Here is a 20,837-nt window from a genome sequence, read left to right on the forward strand (position 1 = left end):
ACTAAATATACAGTAGATGCTTTATTAGTCATGCATACTAAGCTATTGTTTTTAATAATACACTGAAACATGTCAAGGAAGTCTGGAAGTACATTTGATTTGACATTTTAGTGTAGCAGAGTAATTTTGTATTTTTTTCAGAGATTATTAGATACTAGCCCTTGCTGAACTTAATGACAATGAAACTAAATAAAATAACTTTCTTCAAAATTTCACCAGAATTCTTTTTCTTTTTTTTTTTTTAAGTACACATTGCTGAAAAAGTGGGAAAAGTGGAGATTGTCCTGAAGAAAAAAGATAATATTCCTTGGAGTAAACTGGGACAGCCACTCGAGAGTCATAGTTCATTTATCAAGTGCACAGACAGAGGTAAATAGTCTCATTTGTTATACAGGACAGTGCGTTTCTCTTCTCAACCACATTTGAGGCAAGTACTTTCCAAACATATTTTACCAACTGGTCCAAAACAGGATTCCCAAGGAATGGGGAACAGAAATGTGTTGTCTCCCTTTGTCTTTTATAGTCAAGCTTTCAGCCTAATGTAAAGAGTTTTCTGGTTGAGAGTATTACTCCTAAGGAAATTCTGTGCCAAAAAATAAAAATTATGTGCACAATATTTTAAAATGCTGCCAGATCTGCACATTTTGTTAGTAAATAAATGTGGCTCTAGCATGGCAGAGGGAAGCACAGGTCACTGGCTGCATTGAGGTGGGAGATTACCCTGAAGGTGGGAGCGTCAGGGTAATCTCCCACCTCCCCCGGTACAGGGACTCCACAGTGAGGCTGCACCCGACCGTGACACAGCTCCAGAAACATCCTGGGGCCCTGCCCTCTGCGCCAGGTGCACCAGGTGTGGGTGGGCTGGCTCAGCCCGGCAGGATCCAAGTGTGGAGGGGCTTAGAATGGGGGGATCCAGGTGTAGGGTGACAGGTTTCTGTGTGGGGCAGTCTGGGTGCGGGTGACTCAGTAGGAGATCTGGATGCACAAGGGCTCGTTGTGGGGTTCCATGTGCAGGGGCAATGGGACTTCGTAGGGGATCCAGGTGAGTGAGGGTGGTTGGGTCTCAGCGGGGGGGGCTCTGGGTGTGGGGGGCTCATCAAAGGGGTCCAGGTTTAGTGGGGTAGGGCTTGTCAGGGTGATAGTTCAATGGCCCTGCTTAACAGGGGAGCCCCAGCTGCTGCCAAGGGGATGCCGCATACCTGGCTCCCGCTTCCCACCGCAATTCGCCTATCTCCTTTTCTTCCCCATTTCATCCCACTGCCCCATCCCCGCTCTTCACTTCCACATTCCCCTTCCCCTGCCCTATTCCACCCCTCTTCCTGCCCCACCATGGACACTCACTGTTACACAGAAAACAGGAGGGCTCCCAGCACACACAAGGGGAGCACGACTGGCACTAGGACCCAGGAAGTGGCGTTCAGTTGCAGAGTCAGCAGAGCTGAGATGCAGCCTCCTTCAGCTGGGCAGCTATGCACTTGTAGAAATGAAGCGGGGGGGGGGGCGGGGGGCGGGCAGTGGCATGTAGCCCCGTGCCTCTGTTGGTGGGGGGGGGCAATCCCTCCCCCAAAATTGGTCGCGTGTCTGTGTGTCCCCCCCCCGCATGGCTTTCCTTTTTTTCCCTGCCATTTTCTTCGGGGAAGAGCAGGTATTTTCTGCGGGCATGCAGTCCTGCAGAATTCCCCAGGAGTAGAGTATGTAGAAGCTCTGTTAGATGGAGCTCAACTGAAAGGCTTCCTTTCCAAGGGAAGAATCGAAGACCTTTCTTATCTGCAGAAAGCACATGGGAGAGCCAGCAGGTAGCAGCTTGGGCCATTCTGCCAGTGTTGGATCTCATCATAATACCTCTGTTTCATATCTACTTGAGAATACCTAAGTGGACACTGACATCCCAGTAGAATAAGCAGTGCAGGGAATATTGCATTTGGGTGATGGATGATCTCTGGGCCTCTTGGTTGTAGTGGTAGTCTGATGGTAACTGTCAGCTAAGGAATGGATTTCTAAATGCCTTCAGCTCCAAACTGTGGTGACTGCAGATACATCTCTTTTGGGATAGTGAGATCATGCGGATAGATGCTGTGCCCAGGGAACTGGGTGTTTTGAGGGTGGGGCTCAAATTGCCTTTTTTTCTTGAAATCCGTCTTGCCAATGCTTAAACTGTTTTGTGGTGTGCTGATTGGCCCATATTGACCCGTCTGCATGCCTCTGTTCAAAAGTTACTTGTTTTGAGATCATCTTGTTTCATTTGGCAGAAAAATGGTGGGTTATCATGAATTAAACAAAGGTAGATTAATCTCTTTGAAGCCTCTTTGCCTTGTCATGTGGTGCTTTACTCTTTGATCCTTCCTATCCCAAAATTAAGAGCCCTGGTGTCCTGGAATATTAATGCGGTCTGACAAAGCCAGTGGAAAGCTACTTTTGAGATATTCAGTATCTCTGAGCTTATGTTTCTTATGTGAAACCTCATTTTCCTGATGGTAGTGAGTTCAGCTTCAGAATATGTTGACTGTTCCTCCCTGAGATCAGATTTTATAAATATAAGAGATGGTGCTCATAGCAAGAAAACTTGTCTCAATTTTACCAGTGGAGATAGCTCCGATTAACCAAATTATCCGCTACCTGGAATATAACCTGAGTTGTTAACCTTCCTTTTTAATATTTCTGAACTATACATTATTAAAATAAAATGGAATGTTTAAAAAATGAAGAAATATCCTCACAGACCACGGTCATTTTACAGATGACCCTATGAATGAAACCAGGGGAAGGGATAACTATAGGCTGGTTGCAGAGGTCCCAGTCTGAATCAGAACAATTGCAACAATTTTTAAAGACCTATTCCACAGATGTACTGAGACACAAGTGTTTTTGACTCCAGCATGATATATGTAAAGTCACACAAGGCACAAGTTGTGATAAATGGGGAGGGGAGGGGAATGCATAGCTCCCTTTTATGGACATGCAGCCATCCAGTAGCTATAAAATCCTTCTTGGTAGCTGTTCTCTAATGGCTCTGCCTGGAAAGGGTTAAAAAGTCTCACTGCTATGCATAGGTAAAAGGAAGTGAGTGGGCACCTGGCCAAAAGAGCCAATGGGAAAGCTGATTTCTTTTCTTTTTTTCCCCCTCTTTCTCATCTCTTCCCTGAAGATGGGGTGAAAGGACTTGGGAGTACCCCACAGAAAGGAATTCCCAAGCCTTCCTGGGTTCTCAAAGGGGTTCTGCGCTTGAGTGGTGGCAGCATCTACCCTTCCAAAGCCAAAGAGAAGCTGTAACCTTGGGAGTTAAATACAAGCCTGGAGTGGCCAGTATTAATTTTTAGAATCCTTGCTGGCCCCCAGCTTCTGCACTCAAAGTGCCAGAGTGGGGAATTAGCCCTGACACAAGTATTCCAGGTAGTTTAAAGAAAAGGAGTACTTGTGGCACCTTAGAGACTAACCAATTTATTTGAGCAGAAGCTTTTGTGAGCTACATTAGCTCACTTCATTGGATGCATGCCAGGTAGTTTAGTTAATCAGAGCTGTCTGCACTTTAAAATTGTTGTTTTTTTTTTTCTGTGAGGAGTTTTCTGGTTATTTTGTGGCTTTAAATTGCATTGATTTGAAAGAAGCGTGCTGTGTCTATGGGATTCCCCCATTTCTAGGGTTGGAAGAAAGGAAAGAGAATCTTGAAAACAATTTTAGGAGTCTCAGAATGAACGCTTCTAAACACCTCTGATATAGTTTGCAGAAAAAACCTTCAAGATCTAACCCCCTGACTCTCATAACCCTAGAATTTGAGCCCCTTTTTCTTCCCTTGACTTAATCCTAAATAGCCCTTTCAATCTATCTACATGGTGGTAGTAAGTAGTGTCCCTTACTCTGAAATGCCCTGCTTTTGCGACTACCTCTAAATGAGCAAAGTATGATGTTAAAATAACAATGCGGGAAAGTGGTACTTCCTTACAGTGTAAGGAGTTCTGTTCGCCCTTATGAAGGGTAGTCTCCCTGTCTTTGAGTGTAAAATTATCTGTGGGTATGCAAAATCTTCTTTCTGAGAGAGAAACAAATTTCCTAGAGAATTGTTGTTTGTACACAAATCTGAATAATCTAGACTTTCAGATTAATTAGTGATCAAGTACATAGACAGTAATGAGCAAACTTTGTGTAAGAGGTTCAGTAGTTCTTTGATGGGAAGATGAAGTTTATTCAAGGCAGGTTATTCCTAATTGGACAGGCTACAGATATCCTTGATCAGAAGTGTAGTAAAGGAGAATCTCTGAATATGATGTAGCCAGTTATATAAATAATGCATATTTTGATTTAATGGGGCTATGAAAAAGAAACCTTGTGTACTAATAGAAATCTTCAGGTAAAGAGATGGCTTCTTTGATCAGAAATATGGAGCCAGAGACTTAACCCCTAATTCTGCAAAAACGTACCCATATGCTTAAAGTTCTGCACTGAGGTGGGTTGTCTGATCTGCGAGGCCACTTTGGGGCATACAACCACCTGCCCTCTTTCCACATATAAGTAGGGGAAATGTTTGGGAGGGGAGTGGGCATGGCCCTTGTGCATCTTTAACTTGCAGTGGAACCAAGAGGGAAAGGTTCAGGGATCCTCAACTGGCTCCCTTCAGCCATCCCTCTCCACCAAATCTCTGCTTACACTCTTCTCTTTTTGAAAAATTACTTAATTCATATTTAAAACAATGTTTCTTTTCAGATATAACTGTAGGGATAAAAAAAAATCTATGGACAGATTGGGAAACAGTCGTATTGTCTTGAGATATTATATTTCATATTGGATTTCGTTTAAGATTGGCAGAATGCATTTTGATGGCGTTACTTGTGTGTTCCAGTGCAAGGGACCATGTTGCTTCAAATGTTTCCATACTATCATATAACTTGAATGAGAGATCCTGTTTTTGGATGCAAGGTTACTCGGTTAGGTAATGGTCTCTAAACATTGGTAGTGCGGTTTCCGTTTATGCTGTCTCATTTTTTCCCAACTATTGTCTTGCTGTTTTTGTGTTTCCTGTTGATTACATCATGTAGTGAGGAGACATTTTCTTTCTTAAAAAATGCTTTGGGTTTAATGGGAGAATTTTTCTAGTGCCATATAAATTCTGACTTACATTTCCATATAATATGTAAGAATTGTCTTGCTTTTGGCTTGTTTCTGTAGCATTTACTTGTTTGAATTTTTAAGCAAGCTTCTGCTATGCTTTCAGGGTCTCTATATATAATATAGATTTTGTTGATTTAACTGTAGTGGGACTTGAGACTCTTGTTTGCACTTGTCTGGTTTTTTTTCTAGTAGCTATTTACTTGTATGTATATTCATTTTAAATATCTATCTATAAAAAGGGGAACAAGGACAATCCAGGGTATTATAGGCCAGTCAGCTTAACTTCAGCATGTGGAAAGATAATGGAGCAAGTAATCAAGCAATCGGTTTGTTTAGCAACCGATTTGTCAAGAAAAAATGTCAAACCAATATAATATCCTTCTTTGTTAGGTAACAAGCCTTGAGGATAGGGGGAAGTAGAAAATGTGATATATTTTAGTGTAGGGCTTTTTATACTAGCTCACATGACCTTCTCAAACTAGGGAAGTATGTAGCCTAGATGAACTTACTATAAGGTAGGTGCACAATTGGTTGGAAAACCGTACTCAAAGTAGTTATCGATGGTTCTTTTTTGAGTGATGTCCTTATGGGTGCTCCATTGTAGGTGCAGCAGCACACCCTGCGCCTGGGATTGGAGATCTTCATCAGTAGTGCGCATTGGAACACACATGTGCACCTATCCCTTCTTGCTGTGAGTGGGACGTATATACAGCACTGTGCAGTCTGACCACCCCCCAGTTGCTTCTCTACCACCTTTGGTCTGGGACAGAATCCACAGTACAGCCTGCTTCTCCCTTTGCCTCCTTTGATAGTGCCTTACCTGTTAGCTTTAATGTAGTTTAGTACTTTCTTCTTCTTTCCTCTATCTTAAAAAAAAAAAAAAAAAAAAGTGTTGTGTTTTTAGCTTTGCCTTAATTGTTACTTCACAGTTTAGGTTTTTGTTTCCTCATTTCCTGCCCTTCCCGACCAGGAAGCCTTTTGACCTCATCCATAGACAGGGGACATAGCTACAGGGCCTGTCCGAATATCTCCGGTACTGGAATGAAACAATGGTCTAAAGAGCCTAATTGGGCAGACTTACAGCCCTTGGCACCGTCTCTTGGCTCTGGAGACCAAGAGAGACCAATTTGGGAGCTATGGCAATGACAAAACTGCCGGCACCGACGTCTCTTTCGGCACTAACCAGGACCTCAGCACCCACAAAGCCATTGGCATTGAGCAAGTCCTCTGCATCAAGAAAGTCCTTTGCACTGAACAAGACTTCAGCTCCACCTGTTGGCTGCTCAGAAGAATGTCTCTCTCCTTGGGCACTGAATCATGCACCTTCCTCCTCCCCAGGAATTCAGATACCCTAAAGGCCTACTTGTATCTGACATGCCTGAGTCACCATTGCTCAGACACAACTTCTCCCCACTTCCACCCGCCTCTCCGGACACTTGACATTCTTCCTTTTCTTCTTTGAAGATGGCACCTCCCTTTCCCAGCGATGAGGAGAAGAGAAGTGCTCCATCATGCCCTCTTACTCAAGACAGGCGCAAACAACTTCCTCTGCATGTCCTCACTATTCACAGTCCATACCTGGACCAGAACCCAGGTATGGACCACCGTGGATGCAATCCCACATTCCACTCCCTCCACATTGGCCATACTGGGACCCCTGGGCCATGTATAGGGCACAGTTCGGGAAGACTCTCATGGAGCAAAGCTGGAGACCTACACCTTTGCTTTCTCCATCAGTTTCTTGACCACCAGAGACTGAGCCTCCCCCAGTAACAGATGAGGATGAAGAACAGGAAGAGGAAGCTCCACCAACACTATTTCTCCTCTTCCCCTGATAACCTTATCATAACTGCACCTTCTACTGCTGCTGACGACTTCAAACTTCATCCGGATTCTTTTGGAGAAAGTGAAAGATGAGCAACATAAATTACTTGATATCCTGCACACATCTTCTTCATCCAGAATAGCCCTACCTATTAACAAGCCCCCTGCTAAAGTGTTTTGGCAGACCCCAGTATCTATCCCTCCCACCTGAAAACGGGCAGACAAAAAATTATTATGTTCCCGCAAAAGATATGGAATTTCTTCTCTCATCCCACTACAAATTCCTTAGTAGTTAATGTGGTGCAAGAAAAAGGATGCCAATATCAACCTCAATCCACCCATCAGGACAGAGGCCGGAAACTATTAGATTTATTTGGATGCAAGGCTTATTCATCTGCCATTCTCTAATTCTGCATCTCTAATTATGAGGCTCTTATGGCCAAGTACAACTACCTCAACTACTCTAAGGTAGAGGATCTCTGCCAAGACCTTCCTGATGCCAAGAAAGAACAATTCCAAGCGCTTATATCTGAGGGACACCTTTTGCCCGTACAGTCTTAGTCTCTCTAGACTCTGTGGATACTTCTGCCCATTCCATCGCGACTGCAGTAGTCATGAGGCTGCTGTCCTGGCTGCACCTCTCTGGTCTTTGTAAGGAGGTACAAACTAGTGTGGAGGGACCTACCCTTTGAGGATCCCAAATTATTCATGGAGCATAAGAGTGATTCTCTATACTCCCTTAAAGACTCCTGAGCTACTCTCCGCTCTCTCAGCATTTACACATCCGTTCCAAAGAGACACCTGCAGAAATACCAACTTCCCCCACGATCACGGCCAGTGGCACTATGACGTTCAACGCTGGTGACAAAAAAGCCCCCTACCAAATGCAGACAGGCAACTCCTCAAGGAGCAACTTATCACGCACCTCTAGCCAAACAACAATTTTGAAGGTGTGGTCAAGATACCTTCTCCTGTTCCAGTCACACCAACCATCTTGACATCTCACCAGTTTGGCAACTGATTGGCTCCTTTCTTTCCATCATGGAGGCTAAATACCTCAGACTGGTGGGTTCTAGAGGTCATCAGGGAAGGATACTTCACCCCTTTCGTATCTGTCCTGCCCCGCCACTATTCCTACCTGTCCCTTTTCAGGAACCCATCTCACTACCCTATTCTATGAGAAGAAATAGATCTTCTGCAACAGGGAGTCATAGAACTGGTCCCTTCCTAATATAGAGGGTTTCTACTCCCATTATTTTCTGATCCAGAAGAAATTGGGTGAGTGCTGACCAATCTTGGACCTTCAAAACCTAAACAAATTAATCAAACTGCAACGCTTCAAGATGGTTATTCTGTCTACCATTATTCCAGCATTGGAACAGGGAGACTGGTTCTCGGCCATTGATGCATCCAAGATGCATGTTTCCATATCACAATACATCTGCCCACAGATGTTTTCTTCAGTTCAGCATGAGCACTGATCATAATCAGTACAAAGTACTGCCTTTCGGACTGTCAACGGCCCATTGTGTATTTTCCAAGATCCTTGCAGTAGTTGCTGCCTACCTCCGCACACAGGATGTCCTCATCTTTCCACACTTAGACGACCATCTCCTCAAGTCTCCATTTGCAACAGACGCTCTTCATTCCATCCATTTGACAATGGACCTTTTCACGAATCTCAGCCTTTATGTGAACTTGGAGAAATCTATTTTAGTGGTGGTACAATCCCTAGAGTTCATCAGGGCACAGTTAGATGCCATAGAAGCCAGAGCCTTTCTTCCAGCTCACAGATTTTCGACCATTGTATATATGGTACGAGCCTGCCCCCAAATCTCTGCCAGGACATATCTCCAGCTACTCAGCCATATGGCAGCGGCCACGTTCATGGTAAAGTACACATGGTTACACATGTGATATCTTCAGGCATGGCTATGCACAGTATACATACCTCACAGACACAGCCTGCACAAATTCTTATCCATGCAAAGGACTCACTACCCTGGTGGACACAGCCCAAGGACATTTGTGTCGGGGTTCCTTTCCTTCAACCCATGCTGATCATGATTCTAATAACTGATGCCTCCTTAATCAGTTGGGGAAGTGCACCTTCACACTCATACAGTGCAGGGCAGATGGTCCTTGACCGAATACACCCTACCCATCAACCTCCTAGAGCTATGAGTGATCGGAATGCCTGCCAACTTTTCTTCCCACTTATTACACATTGCACCATCAGAGTTGGTCCTACTCTTCATGCTTGGCGGCACTGAAATTATGGAACTGGTGTATCCAACACGACATCACGACCTTGGCCACATACCTCCCTGGAAACCAGAACACTGCTGCGGACTCATTGAGCAAGAGATTATCCTACAAGCACGAGTGGGAACTGGATACATGAATCTGTCAGCTCATCTTCAACTGCTGAGGATTCCCCACTATAGATCTTTTTGCCACACTGCAAAATTCTCGATTTTGCTCTAGAGCAGGACTGGGACATAGATATCTGGGAGATGCATGCCTCCTCTCATGGGATGCGCTACTGCTCTATGCCTTCCCTCCTTTCACCCTTCTGTTTTGAGTACTCCACAAGATACAGGGGGACCAAAAAGCCTGTGTCATCCTTATAACTCCAACATGGCCATGACAGATCTGGTATACTTACCTCCTTCGCATGATGGCATGCCAACCGAGCTCTCTCCATCAACTCCGTGAGTCCTTTCACAGGATGCAGGTTGCATCCTCCACCCTAATCCATAACTTCTCCACCTGAAACATGGCTCCTCCATGGTTCTGGGATTTGGAAATAACCTGTTTGGAAGCAGATAGACAGATACTCTTGAGTAGCAGTTGCAACATGACTAGACGCACTGTACCTCCACCAATGGATTAGATTTCAATGCTGGTGCACCTCCCATCAGGTCGACGCAATAAGCTCTCCACTACCACTTATCCTGGATTATATTTTACACCTTAAACAATCAGGATTATCCACCAGCTCCATTCGTGTGCGTTTGGCAGCCATCACAACTTTCCACTGCCACATAGATGCCCACTCTGTCGTCAAACACCCACTCATGAAACATTTCCTGAAGGACTTCCAAAATATTTACTCTCACATACAGGATCCAACCCTGACCTGGGACCCTGGCCTCATCCTACGCTCTCTTACTAGACCTCCATTCAAACCAATGGCAACATGCTCCTACGTTCACTTATAGATGAAAATGGCATTTCTTGTTGCTATCATGTCTGCCCGACAGGTTGGCCAAATTGGTGCTCTTACAGCATATTCTCTGTACACACTTCTTCAGAAAGACAAAGTTATGCTACATCCACGTACTAAATTTTTACTCAAGGTACCATCCTCTTTCCATATCAGTCAACCTGTCCACCTTTCCTTGCTTCTTTCCGAACCATCATGGCAACCAACAGGAGGCAGCACTGCACACCCTGGACGTCAGACGTGTGTTAGCTTTCTACCTGGACAGAAGTAAACCTTTCCAAAAATTGCCACGTTTATTCCCTTCAATGGCCAAAAGATCCAAGGGCGCAGCCATCTCTAAAGCAATGCCTTTCCAAGTGGATCTCACAGTGTATACATCTGTCCTGCCAGTTACACAGTTGACAACCTCCTACTGGAATTAGAGCACATTCCACCTGCTCGCTCTCCACTTTCATTGCTTTTCTCAGTAACATCCCTGCTGCTGACATTTGCAAAATGGCCACAAAAGCATCAGCAGACACCTTTGCCCGTCACTACGCTATTACTCACAACATGCAGCAGATACTGTCCTTAGACATACTGTCCTATCATCTGCAGTAAATGCTGCTCCAAAGCCCCAGCCTTCCAGTGAGGGGCACTGCTGTCTAGTCACCTAGAGGGGAGCACCCATTGGGATATCATTCGAAGAAGATAAGGTTACTTACCCGGTGCAGTAATTGAGGTTCTTTGAGATTTGTCCCCCTCTGGGTGCACCACTACCCACCCTCCTCCCTTCTGCTTTGGAACTGAAACATAAGCTCTGCAACAGAGAGAGAACTGGGGGGCGGTTGGATGCTTATATAGTCCTGTTCACGGCTCTAGAGAGGGGAGGTGCACATGTGTGGTCAGATGGGCACTGCAGATGATCTCTGATCCCAAGCGCACATCTCTGTTTGCCAAACATCGCCTCCAGCCTTAGCTATCGTTTTGCAAAAACATTTTTATTTAAATGGAAGAATGAATAGGTTTCCCTGTGGCTCAGCCATCACTGACTAGATAGCTTGAGAATGCAGCAATGGAAAAATAGTTCTTCTTAATTTAAGGAATTGACTTGTTTGCTGTAGATTTTAGCTGACTTTCTGATTGAAATAGTATGGTAATTTATTTTGGTGCAGTTATGGCCTTCTGTATGTAAATCTAGACAAACAGATATGTGGAAATCCAGACACATATGGAAATGTTATACCAATAAAATAAAAACCAGCAGGACCTTATTAAAGGGAATAAGGCAAAATACCACATTTATTGTGAATACAGAAACAATCATAGTAAGCAGTTAATTATAGCTATAACATTCCATTCAATTTCATATTTATTTACACATTCATTCATACACACGCACAGGTTCTGCAAGGTTATCAGAGTTACCATCCTTAAAGTTGTTTATGCCAAGCCGCTAGCTAGGTGGTCTGGACAGGAGGAGGGAGCAGGGCCTTGTCAGATGCTCATCTGATGCTCCTGGAAGTTGGTTTGCAGAATCAGACCCCAAAGTTCTCGCTTTCTAGAGTCCATTTTTATAGGCATTTACTCCTATGCTGGTCTATGGGAATTGCTTCATCATGCTGCTGCTGAATCAGCAGATGGCACATTCCTGACGGCTCCGTGCTGCCAGATGTTATCTTGTTCTGTGGTTCTCCCATCCTTGAGGCTGTTGGTGGATTCCAGTCTGCCCTCTAGGGGACCTCTGGTTGTTTCCACTTGAAGCCTTCTTTGGCTGATGGACGCTGGATTCTTAGGCTGGCACCTCCCTGATCATTCATTTATTATCCACACCAAGCATCAATCTACATACATCCTCTATCTCTATTTTAATCACAATTGTTAACAAAGTGAAATAAATACAACAAAAGGGCAGGGAGTCTCTGTGTGCTGTTTCTGTTACAGAATATTGCTTTGAGTCTCTCTCTGTGTGAGTAGTTGTTACAAAGTATCGCTTTGAGTCTGTATGTGTGTGCATTTGTTGTTCAAAGCAATACTTTGAGAACAGACTCTGTCTTAGGATATACTAACACAATTAGCAGTTTTAACACTACAATTGTTGTAGATGTGCAGGTGAACGAGCCCCTGATGGCGTGGCTAATGTGATTAGGTCCTATGATGGTGTCACTTGAATAAATATGTGGACAGAGTTGGCATTGGGCTTTGTTGCAAGGATAGGTTCCTGGGTCAGTGTTTTTGTTGTGTGGTTGCTGGTGAGTATTTGCTTCAGGTTGGGGGGCTGTCTGTAAACGAGGACTGGTCTGTCTCCCAAGATCTATGAGAGTGAGGGATCATTATTTAGGATAGGTTTTAAATCTCTGATGATGCACTGGAGAGTTAAAAAAAACTCTCTTTTGTTAGTTTTTGTTCTATGTTGCAATGTAGGTGATATTTGAAGTCAAATGTTGTATGAAAGGTATGTTTCAGCAATCATCTGATACTTTAAAGAGAATCAGTTGAATAATTAATTGATTTTAATCTTAACTGTAGTTAGGCATATCTTTCCAGTAAAGTGTAAACAAAAACTGAGGGCCATGGTACTGGCATTCTGTTAGAACATATATTTGTAGAATAAAGGCAGCATGTACCCATTGAAATACACTTAGTACAGTGGTAGAACATAGCAACTGTTCTATTCTTCCAGTCATTGAGACGTGATTTTCTTGTAGGTGGTTTTCTGGAAAGTGCATGGTATGGAAATCTACCCATCAGGAGATAGGTTGAGATCATCACAATATATTCATACTGCTGTGCCAGGCAGGAATCGAACTCAGGCCCCAGAGGTGACAGGCAAGCACTTTAATACTATGCTACTGACACCAACTTTATATAAGAGACTCTTTAAAGAAACACTATTAGGCCAAAATCATACTTAGTAAAATATTTTTGTTACTTATTACTTAAATTAATCCATATTAAACCATTTAAGTAACTTTAATGCTTTTTGTTTACTATTTGTACTTCATTTAGTTTGGACAACGAAATTAGATTTTCTGGCTTATTTTCCTGGTTCCCATACATGAGCACAGTGATGCAACTTTTGTGGAAAATGCTGCAAAAAGCATTTAATTCCGTTTTTTTAAAAGTGTGAAACATTATGGCTGATTAATGATGAAGTGAACTGTAGCTCATGAAAACTTACGATCAAATAAATTGGTTAGTCTCTAAGGTGCCACAAGTACTCCTTTTCTTTTTGCGAATACAGACTAACACAGCTACTATGAAACCTGTCATTATGGCTGATCACCATTTCAAAACTGGTGAGTGTAAATTCATCTAGGGGGACACGCACACGCACGCGTACACACACACACACACGTTGGAAGTTACCATACAAACTGTGAGAGGCTAATTAGTTGAGATGAGCTATTATCAGCAGGAGAGAAAAAAAACAAACACACTTTTGTTGTGATAATCAAGATGGCCCATTTAGACAGTTGACAAGAAAGCGTGAGGATACTTAACTTTAGGGAAATAGATTCAATATGTGTAATGATCCAGCCCCTCCCAATTTCTGTTCAAACCCAGGTTAATAGTATCTAGTTTGCATATTAATTCAAGCTCAGCAGTTTGTCCTTGGAGTCTGTCTTTGAAGCTTTTCTGTTGCAAAATTGCCAACCTTAAATCTTTTACTGTGTGGCCGTAGAGGTTGAAGTGTTCTCCTACCGGTTTTTGAATGTTATGATTCCTGATGTCAGATTTGTGTCCATTTATTCTTTTGCATAGAGACTGACCGCTATACTTACCTACATGCCTCCAGCTTCCATCAAGGACACGCCACACGATCCATTGTCTACAGCCAAGCTCTAAGATACAACAGCATTTGTTCCAATCCCTCAGACAGAGACAAACACATACAAGAGCTCTATCAAGCATTCTTAAAACTACAGTACCCACCTACTGAAGTGAAAAAACAGATTTGACAGAGCCAGAAGAGTACCCAGAAGTCACCTACTACAGGACAGGCCCAACAAAGAAAATAACAGAACACCACTAGCTGTCACCTTCAGACCCCAACTAAAACCTCTCCAGTGCATCATCAGAGATTTAAAACCTATCCTAAAAAATGATCCCTCACTCTCACAGATCTTGGGAGACAGACCAGTCCTCGTTTACAGACAGCCCCCCAACCTGAAGCAAATACTCTCCAGCAACCACACAACAAAAACACTGACCCAGGAACCTATCCTTGCAACAAAGCCCGATGCCAACTCTGTTCACATATTTATTCAAGTGACACCATCATAGGACCTAATCACATTAGCCACGCTATCAGGGGCTCGTTCACCTGCACATCTACCAATGTGAGATATGCCATCATGTGCCAGCAGTGCCCCTCTGCCATGTACGTTGGCCAAACCGGACACTCTCTACACAAAAGAATAAATGGGCACAACATAATATTCAAGGAATCATAACATTCAAAAACCGGTAGGAGAACACTTCAACCTCTGTGGCCACTCAGTAAAAGATTTAAGGGATGGCAATTTTGCAACAGAAAAGCTTCAAAAACAGACTCCAAGGACAAACTGCTGAGCTTGAATTAATATGCAAACTAGATACCATTAACCTGGGTTTGTATAGAGACTGGGAGTGGCTGGATCATTACACATATTGAATCTATTTCTTTAAGTATCCTCACACCTTCTTGTCAACTGTCTAAATGGGCCATCTTGATTATCACTACAGGTGTTTTTGGGTAACAGCCGTGTTAGTCTGTATTCGCAAAAAGAAAAGGAGTACTTGTGGCACCTTAGAGACTAACCAGTTTATTTGAGCATGAGCTTTCGTGAGCTACAGCTCACTTCATCAGATACATCTGATGTATCTGATGAAGTGAGCTGTAGCTCACGAAAGCTCATGCTCAAATAAACTGGTTAGTCTCTAAGGTGCCACAAGTACTCCTTTTCTTTTTACAGGTGTTTTTGTTTTTGTTTTCCTCTCCTGCTGATAATAGCTCATCTCAACTAATTAGCCTCTCACAGTTTGTATGGTAACTTCCAACTTCTGTGTGTGTGTGTGTGTATATATATATATATACACACACATATCTTACTATATGTTCCATTCTATGCATCCGATGAAGTGAGCTGTAGCTCCTGAAAGCTTATGCTCTGATAAATTTGTTTAGTCTCTAAGGTGCCACAAGTATTCCTATTCTTTTTGCAGATACAGACTAACATGGCTGCTTCTCTGAAAACTGATACAGGAGTGAATCCATAAAGGATTGAGGGTTGGCAAGGTGGACTTCCCAAAGGGAGAGCAGTAAAAAGTAGTCAATACTGGTGTAAAGAATGGAGTGGAGATGATCATCAATGTAACAGCATTGGTGAGACCGATACTGGAATATTGCTTACAGTTCTGGTGCCCACATTTTAAGGAGGATTTTTGAAAAATTGCAGATGGCGCAGAAAAGGGCCATAAAAATGATTCCAGGATTAGAGAAAATGCCTTATAGTGAGAGAATTTTAGAGCTCAATCTTTAGTTTAACAAAAGGAAGATTGAGAGGTGAACTGACTAGTGTCCAAGTACCTTCATGGGGAGAAAATACCGGGTAGTAAGAGGGCTCTTTAATGTAGTGGAAAAGGGCATCACAAGAACTAATGGCTGGAAACTGAAGCCAGACACTTTCAAATTAGAAATTAGGCACCCATTTTTAACAGTGAGAATGAATAACCAGTGGAACAAACTGGCAAGGGAAGTGGGGGATTCTCCATCTTTTAAAGTAGGGGTGGACAAACTTTTTGGCCCGAGGACCACATCTGGGTATGGAAATTGTATGGTGGGCCATGAATGCTCATGAAATTGGGGGTTGGGGTGCAGAAGGGTGTGAGAGCTCCAGCTGGGGATGCGGGCTCTGGAGTGGGGCTGGAGTTGAGGAATTGGGGGGTGCAGGAGGGTTCTCTGGGCTGGGACCGAGGGGTTCGGAGGGTGGGAAGGGAATCAGGGCTGGGGCAGGGGGTTGGGGGCATGGGAGGGGGTCAGGGGGGCAAGCTCTGGGCAGCGCTTACCTGAAGCAGCTCCCAGAAACAGTGGCATGTGCCTCCTCTGGCTCCTATGTGGAGGCGCGGCCAGGCAGTTCTGCGTGCTGCTCTGTGTGCAGGCACCACCCCTGCAGATCCCATTGGCTGCGGTTCCCAGTCAATGGAAGCTGTGGTGGTGGCGATTGGGGTGGGGGCAGCGTGTGGAGCCCCCTGGCTGCCCCTACATGTAGGAACCGGAGTGGGGACATGCCGCTGCTTCCAGGAGCCATGCAGAGTGGGGCAAGACCCTGACTCTGCTCCCCGGCTGGAGTGCTGGAACAGGGCAAGCCCCAAACCCTACTTCCTGGAGATAGCTCCAGGGCTGGATTAAAACGTCTGGAGGACCAGATGTGGCCCCCGGGCCGTAGTTTGCCTACCTCTGTTTTAGAGGTTTTCAAATCAAGACTTGGGCACATTTCTGGAAATTTTTGTTTTAGCCAAGCACAAATTACAGTGGTAGATAGCTGGGTGAAGTATAATGATCTGTGTAGTGCAAGAGGTCAGACTAGATGATTGAGGCCTTTTGGCCTTTAAAATTTATTAACACAGACTTGGTGAGAGAGGAAGGTCCAACAACAGTGTAGTCTAGTAGTGCATAGGGTGCTGGATTGGGACTCATGTGACCTGGGTTCTTTTCCTGGCTCTATCACTGACCAGCTGTGTAGTCTTCTGTGCCATCCGTTTTCTGTCTTGTTTTAGATGGTAAAAATTTAGAGTAGAAAGTGTCTCAATATGGTCCAGAGCTCAGTTGAGGTCTTTAGGTGCTACTGTAAAATGAATAATAATCTTGGGATCAAATGCTGGATTTGGACCAAGATCTATGATCAGTTCCTGGTTTTGCCACAGGCTTTGTGTGACCTGAGGCATGAGCCACTGAGGGTATGTCTATGCTGCAATTAGACACTTGTGGCTGGCTTGTGCCAGCTTACTTGGGCTCACAAGGTTCAGGCTAAGGGGCTGTTTAATTGTGGTGTAGACATTTGGACTCAGTCTGCACCCTGAGCTCTGGGACCCTCCCACTTCATAGGATCCTCGAACCGAGTCTCCAGTTTGAGCCCAAACATCTACTCTGCAGTTAAACTGCCCCTTAGCCCCAGCCTCATGAGATTGACTCAGCTGGCACAGGCCAGCTGTGGGTGTCAAATTGCAGACATACCTTTAGTCTGTTCCTGAGTTCCCAGTTTCAACACTGAAGTAATACTGCTTTACCTCACAGGTCTGTTGTGAGAATAATATCATAAATGTTTGTGAGGAACTAAGATTCTGTGGCAAAAAGAGAGCTATTTAGCTATTTGAATACATGGGGGGAAATGTCTTCAGGTTTTGAAATTGAAGCAGCAGTGTGAGCTTTCAGATAAGATTTAGCAAGCAGGTCATGCTCCCTTCAGATAATTAGGAATTCTGTGGCACAGTACTGTATTTAAAACTTGGCTGAAAACCATGTGATAAATGTAAATTTGTTTGTTCCAGATATTAATCTTTGAGGTTATGTTAACTAATCAGGTAACTAACGCGTGTAAATGAGTGCATTAGAAGTGTTTTGCAGTAAATTCCATGAAAATTAACTGAGAGGAAGTAAATAAATTTGGCCTCTATAATGTCACACTCAAATAAACTATTGCATTTTTGGGATTTATTATCTTAATGCAGAGCTTTCCAGATGCTGCTTATGAAAGTCTATGAAATTCTTGGCATATATTGATGTCTTTCAGTGAACATAGTGATTTATTGTGTCTCCAGGAAAATATGGAGGCACTGACTGTATCTCCATAGTTAACGTTGTAATGGGGTGTAAATTCGTGTTTTTCTTTATATATAAAGTTAGTGTGGAAACGTCACTTGTGAGTTTTTGTACAACTTGAATTTTTGTGTGTGTTTTAGTTTCTCTTCATATGCTTTTAATAGGAAGTATTCAAAATTGATCTCGTACTGCAATTTGTGGAAGTTTCACTTTTTGTTGTATCGCTAAAACAAAATTGTGTAACTGCACAAAAATTGATAGCTGAATCTTCAGTAGATCCTGATAAAGGACAGTTTTTGAAAATGTTTAGCATTACAAGTCACTTTTTGTCATTTTTTCCTAATGATTGAAAATGTATACACAAAGGGTAGCCAATGTATAAAATCTTTTCCATTGTGTACATAAAATCTTGTCCATCAGATAAAATTCTTCTCCATCAGCCGCTACACCTTTCTAGAAGATTTTTATCCTACAAAAGAGTTTATATGCAGTACTGACTGAGAAGGTTTTATGTGCTGGAATATAGCTGCTGCTATCTTGCTGAACCTTGAAATGATCATTTCAGAATATGAAACTCCTTTATTGCCTTTTCAAATAAAATGATGTAGGAATCCTGCTCATACACCCAAAGCATAACATCTGGAGTTTTCTTTTCACTCATCCAAAGCAAGCTCTTATAGGATATATTAGACAGAAACCATGAAAAAATGTTTATGAAAAATATGTTCAATATCTCAAACATATTACATTTTTAAGCAGTTTTCTAGAGTGATGATCTCCATATTAATTGCTATATGTTAAAGTAACTCAGTGCAATAATATATGCAGCAAAACACCATAGAAAATGATGACATGTTTCAATAACAGTAATATGTAACTAGCAAATTAGACTCTAAATTAGCCAAATTACAAACTTTGAAAATTGCAGAGCAAACTGGATGGACAGTATCCTGCACATACGCTTGCAGGTATAATGGTATGGTCAGATGTTCTTGGCTCTTTTACACATATTTGATGCTCCTTGAAAATAAAGCAATTGGGGACATATGTACAGACAGCTCAGCTGGAACAGTTTGTTTTAAACGCTTTTACTTTAATCCAATAAAAATGTCCTTTTGCTATAAAAACCCTTTTTCTGTTTAGAAGCTCTTGCTTTTACTACTTTTCCGTGAAATTTTCCGAGACCCAGAAAAGTATAGGCTTTTATCATTAGTGATCTGGATGACCTGTTCTGTAAGGAGGAAAAGTGCTATATACTGTAATGGTAAAGTGCTTAGATTTAATGGCACCAAGAGCTATATGAGGAGTTTTTCGGTGCTTGAAGGTTACATATAATTTTTGCGTGTATTTACTTATTTTTAAATGAAAATTGAACATAAGTTTTGTATCTGTAGAAACCCCATAAAAATATAGTTGTTTTCTGAATACTTTTGCACGTCAGAGCCTAACTTGGATGCTTTACCAGGCATATTAAAAAACAAAAACAAAAAACCTCTCAATCCTTCTCTTTTAGGGCTGTGCTACAGAAGGTGCAAACTGATTTCTAAGACAGAAGTCACCCATGACACCAAACTTTTCTGCTTAATGTTGCCACAGAGTACTCATCTCCAGGTTCCTGTTGGGCACCACGTTTACCTCAAACAAATTATTGCAGGTAAGAATAGCTGAATCTATCCACTAACATTACTTAATAAAAGTGCTTTTTTTGGATCATTAGCAGTGTGACAGACGTCTTGACAATTTCTTGCAATATCCTTAATGAACTTTATTGAATTAAGGTAAACCTTATTGAGGTTCATTGTATTAAACATGCAGTTGTGTATGTGTTATTGTGGAATTATATGAATGTAACTTCTCTAGGAGAGTGACTAATGCAGTCTCTGGCAGGTATTAGAAACTTCAAAGGGGTTTTTAGATTAATATGTAGGAAGTGGATTTCCTAGGGGGATACCTGGGGATAAAGGGAATGCAAATGACCCACTTCGAATCCACTCTTTTGAAACTACTGTCTGAGGAGGAAAACTAATTACCTGCCCTGGAAACTCCAGATCAAAGACCCCTAAACTGTATAAAGCAGTAATTCTCAATGTTTTGTATTGGTGACCGCTTTCACACAGCAAGTCTCTGAGTGTGATCCCCCCCTTTATAATTTTTATTTTTAATATTTAACACTATTATAAATGCTGGAGCTGAAGCGGGGCTTGGGGGTGAAGGCTGACAGCTCACAACCCCCCACATAAACTTGTGACTCCGTGAGGGATCAGGACTCCCAGTTTGAGAATCCCTGGTATAAAAGGTGGACAAAACTTGTTATGAATGTGCTTATTCTGAGCTGATGCAGTGACGCACCACAAAAATAAACCCCTTGGGTGAGGTTTGGAAGGACTGCTCCAGCCAGAGTCCATGTCAAGGTTGGAGTGATCTCTGATAAGCTTATTAGCATTTGTGTAGGTTCTTTTATTGTTTTTAATGTGCTTTCTTTGTAGTGCTTTTACCTTAAGAATAGAATAGGCTTGCGTAGAAAGAACTGTGAGGTAACTTATAATTGACAGAGAAAGCAAGCTGCCTGTCTCTGCTAGGAATAACACAATGAAGCAGGGAAACTGTGCAGCCTGGAAATGCCCCTTCAGAAGTGTCCCCATCCTAGAAAAGAAATTGCCTGGGGAGCTGGAAGCCTGAGGCAGGGGTGCCCTTGCTGGATGGCTGCGGGAAAACACATATGCAGGTGTCCTGAACTGTGACCAACAGAACTCAAATCCAGTTTTATTAATAAAATAAACCAGCCTGTTAAATACCTGCAAAAAGTCAAGGGAGTCAGTTACTCTGTTCTTTTGTATGAACTCTTACCTTAACCGTACCATTTAGTTACTGTTTGTCTGTTCCCATTGTCAGATATCC

At 42.8% G+C, this 20,837-nt stretch overlaps 1 protein-coding gene across 6 annotated transcripts in view; it reads left to right on the forward strand.

Moving 5' to 3' along the window:
- CYB5R4 (cytochrome b5 reductase 4) overlaps window positions 1–20,837 on the forward strand; it is an 83,898-nt gene that overhangs the window by 31,393 nt on the left and 31,668 nt on the right. For 5 of the 6 annotated variants that reach the window (XM_077812764.1, XM_077812760.1, XM_077812761.1 and 2 more), the window contains 2 exons: window positions 247–369; window positions 19,453–19,593. In XM_077812764.1, the coding sequence (XP_077668890.1) occupies window positions 247–369; window positions 19,453–19,593 (264 nt within the window). The remainder of the gene's footprint in view (window positions 1–246; window positions 370–19,452; window positions 19,594–20,837) is intronic. The other variant, XM_077812766.1, reaches the window with a different exon arrangement.

This window comes from Eretmochelys imbricata, chromosome 3 (genome assembly GCF_965152235.1).
Source record: "Eretmochelys imbricata isolate rEreImb1 chromosome 3, rEreImb1.hap1, whole genome shotgun sequence".
In the NCBI taxonomy this organism is placed as follows: domain Eukaryota; kingdom Metazoa; phylum Chordata; order Testudines; family Cheloniidae; genus Eretmochelys; species Eretmochelys imbricata.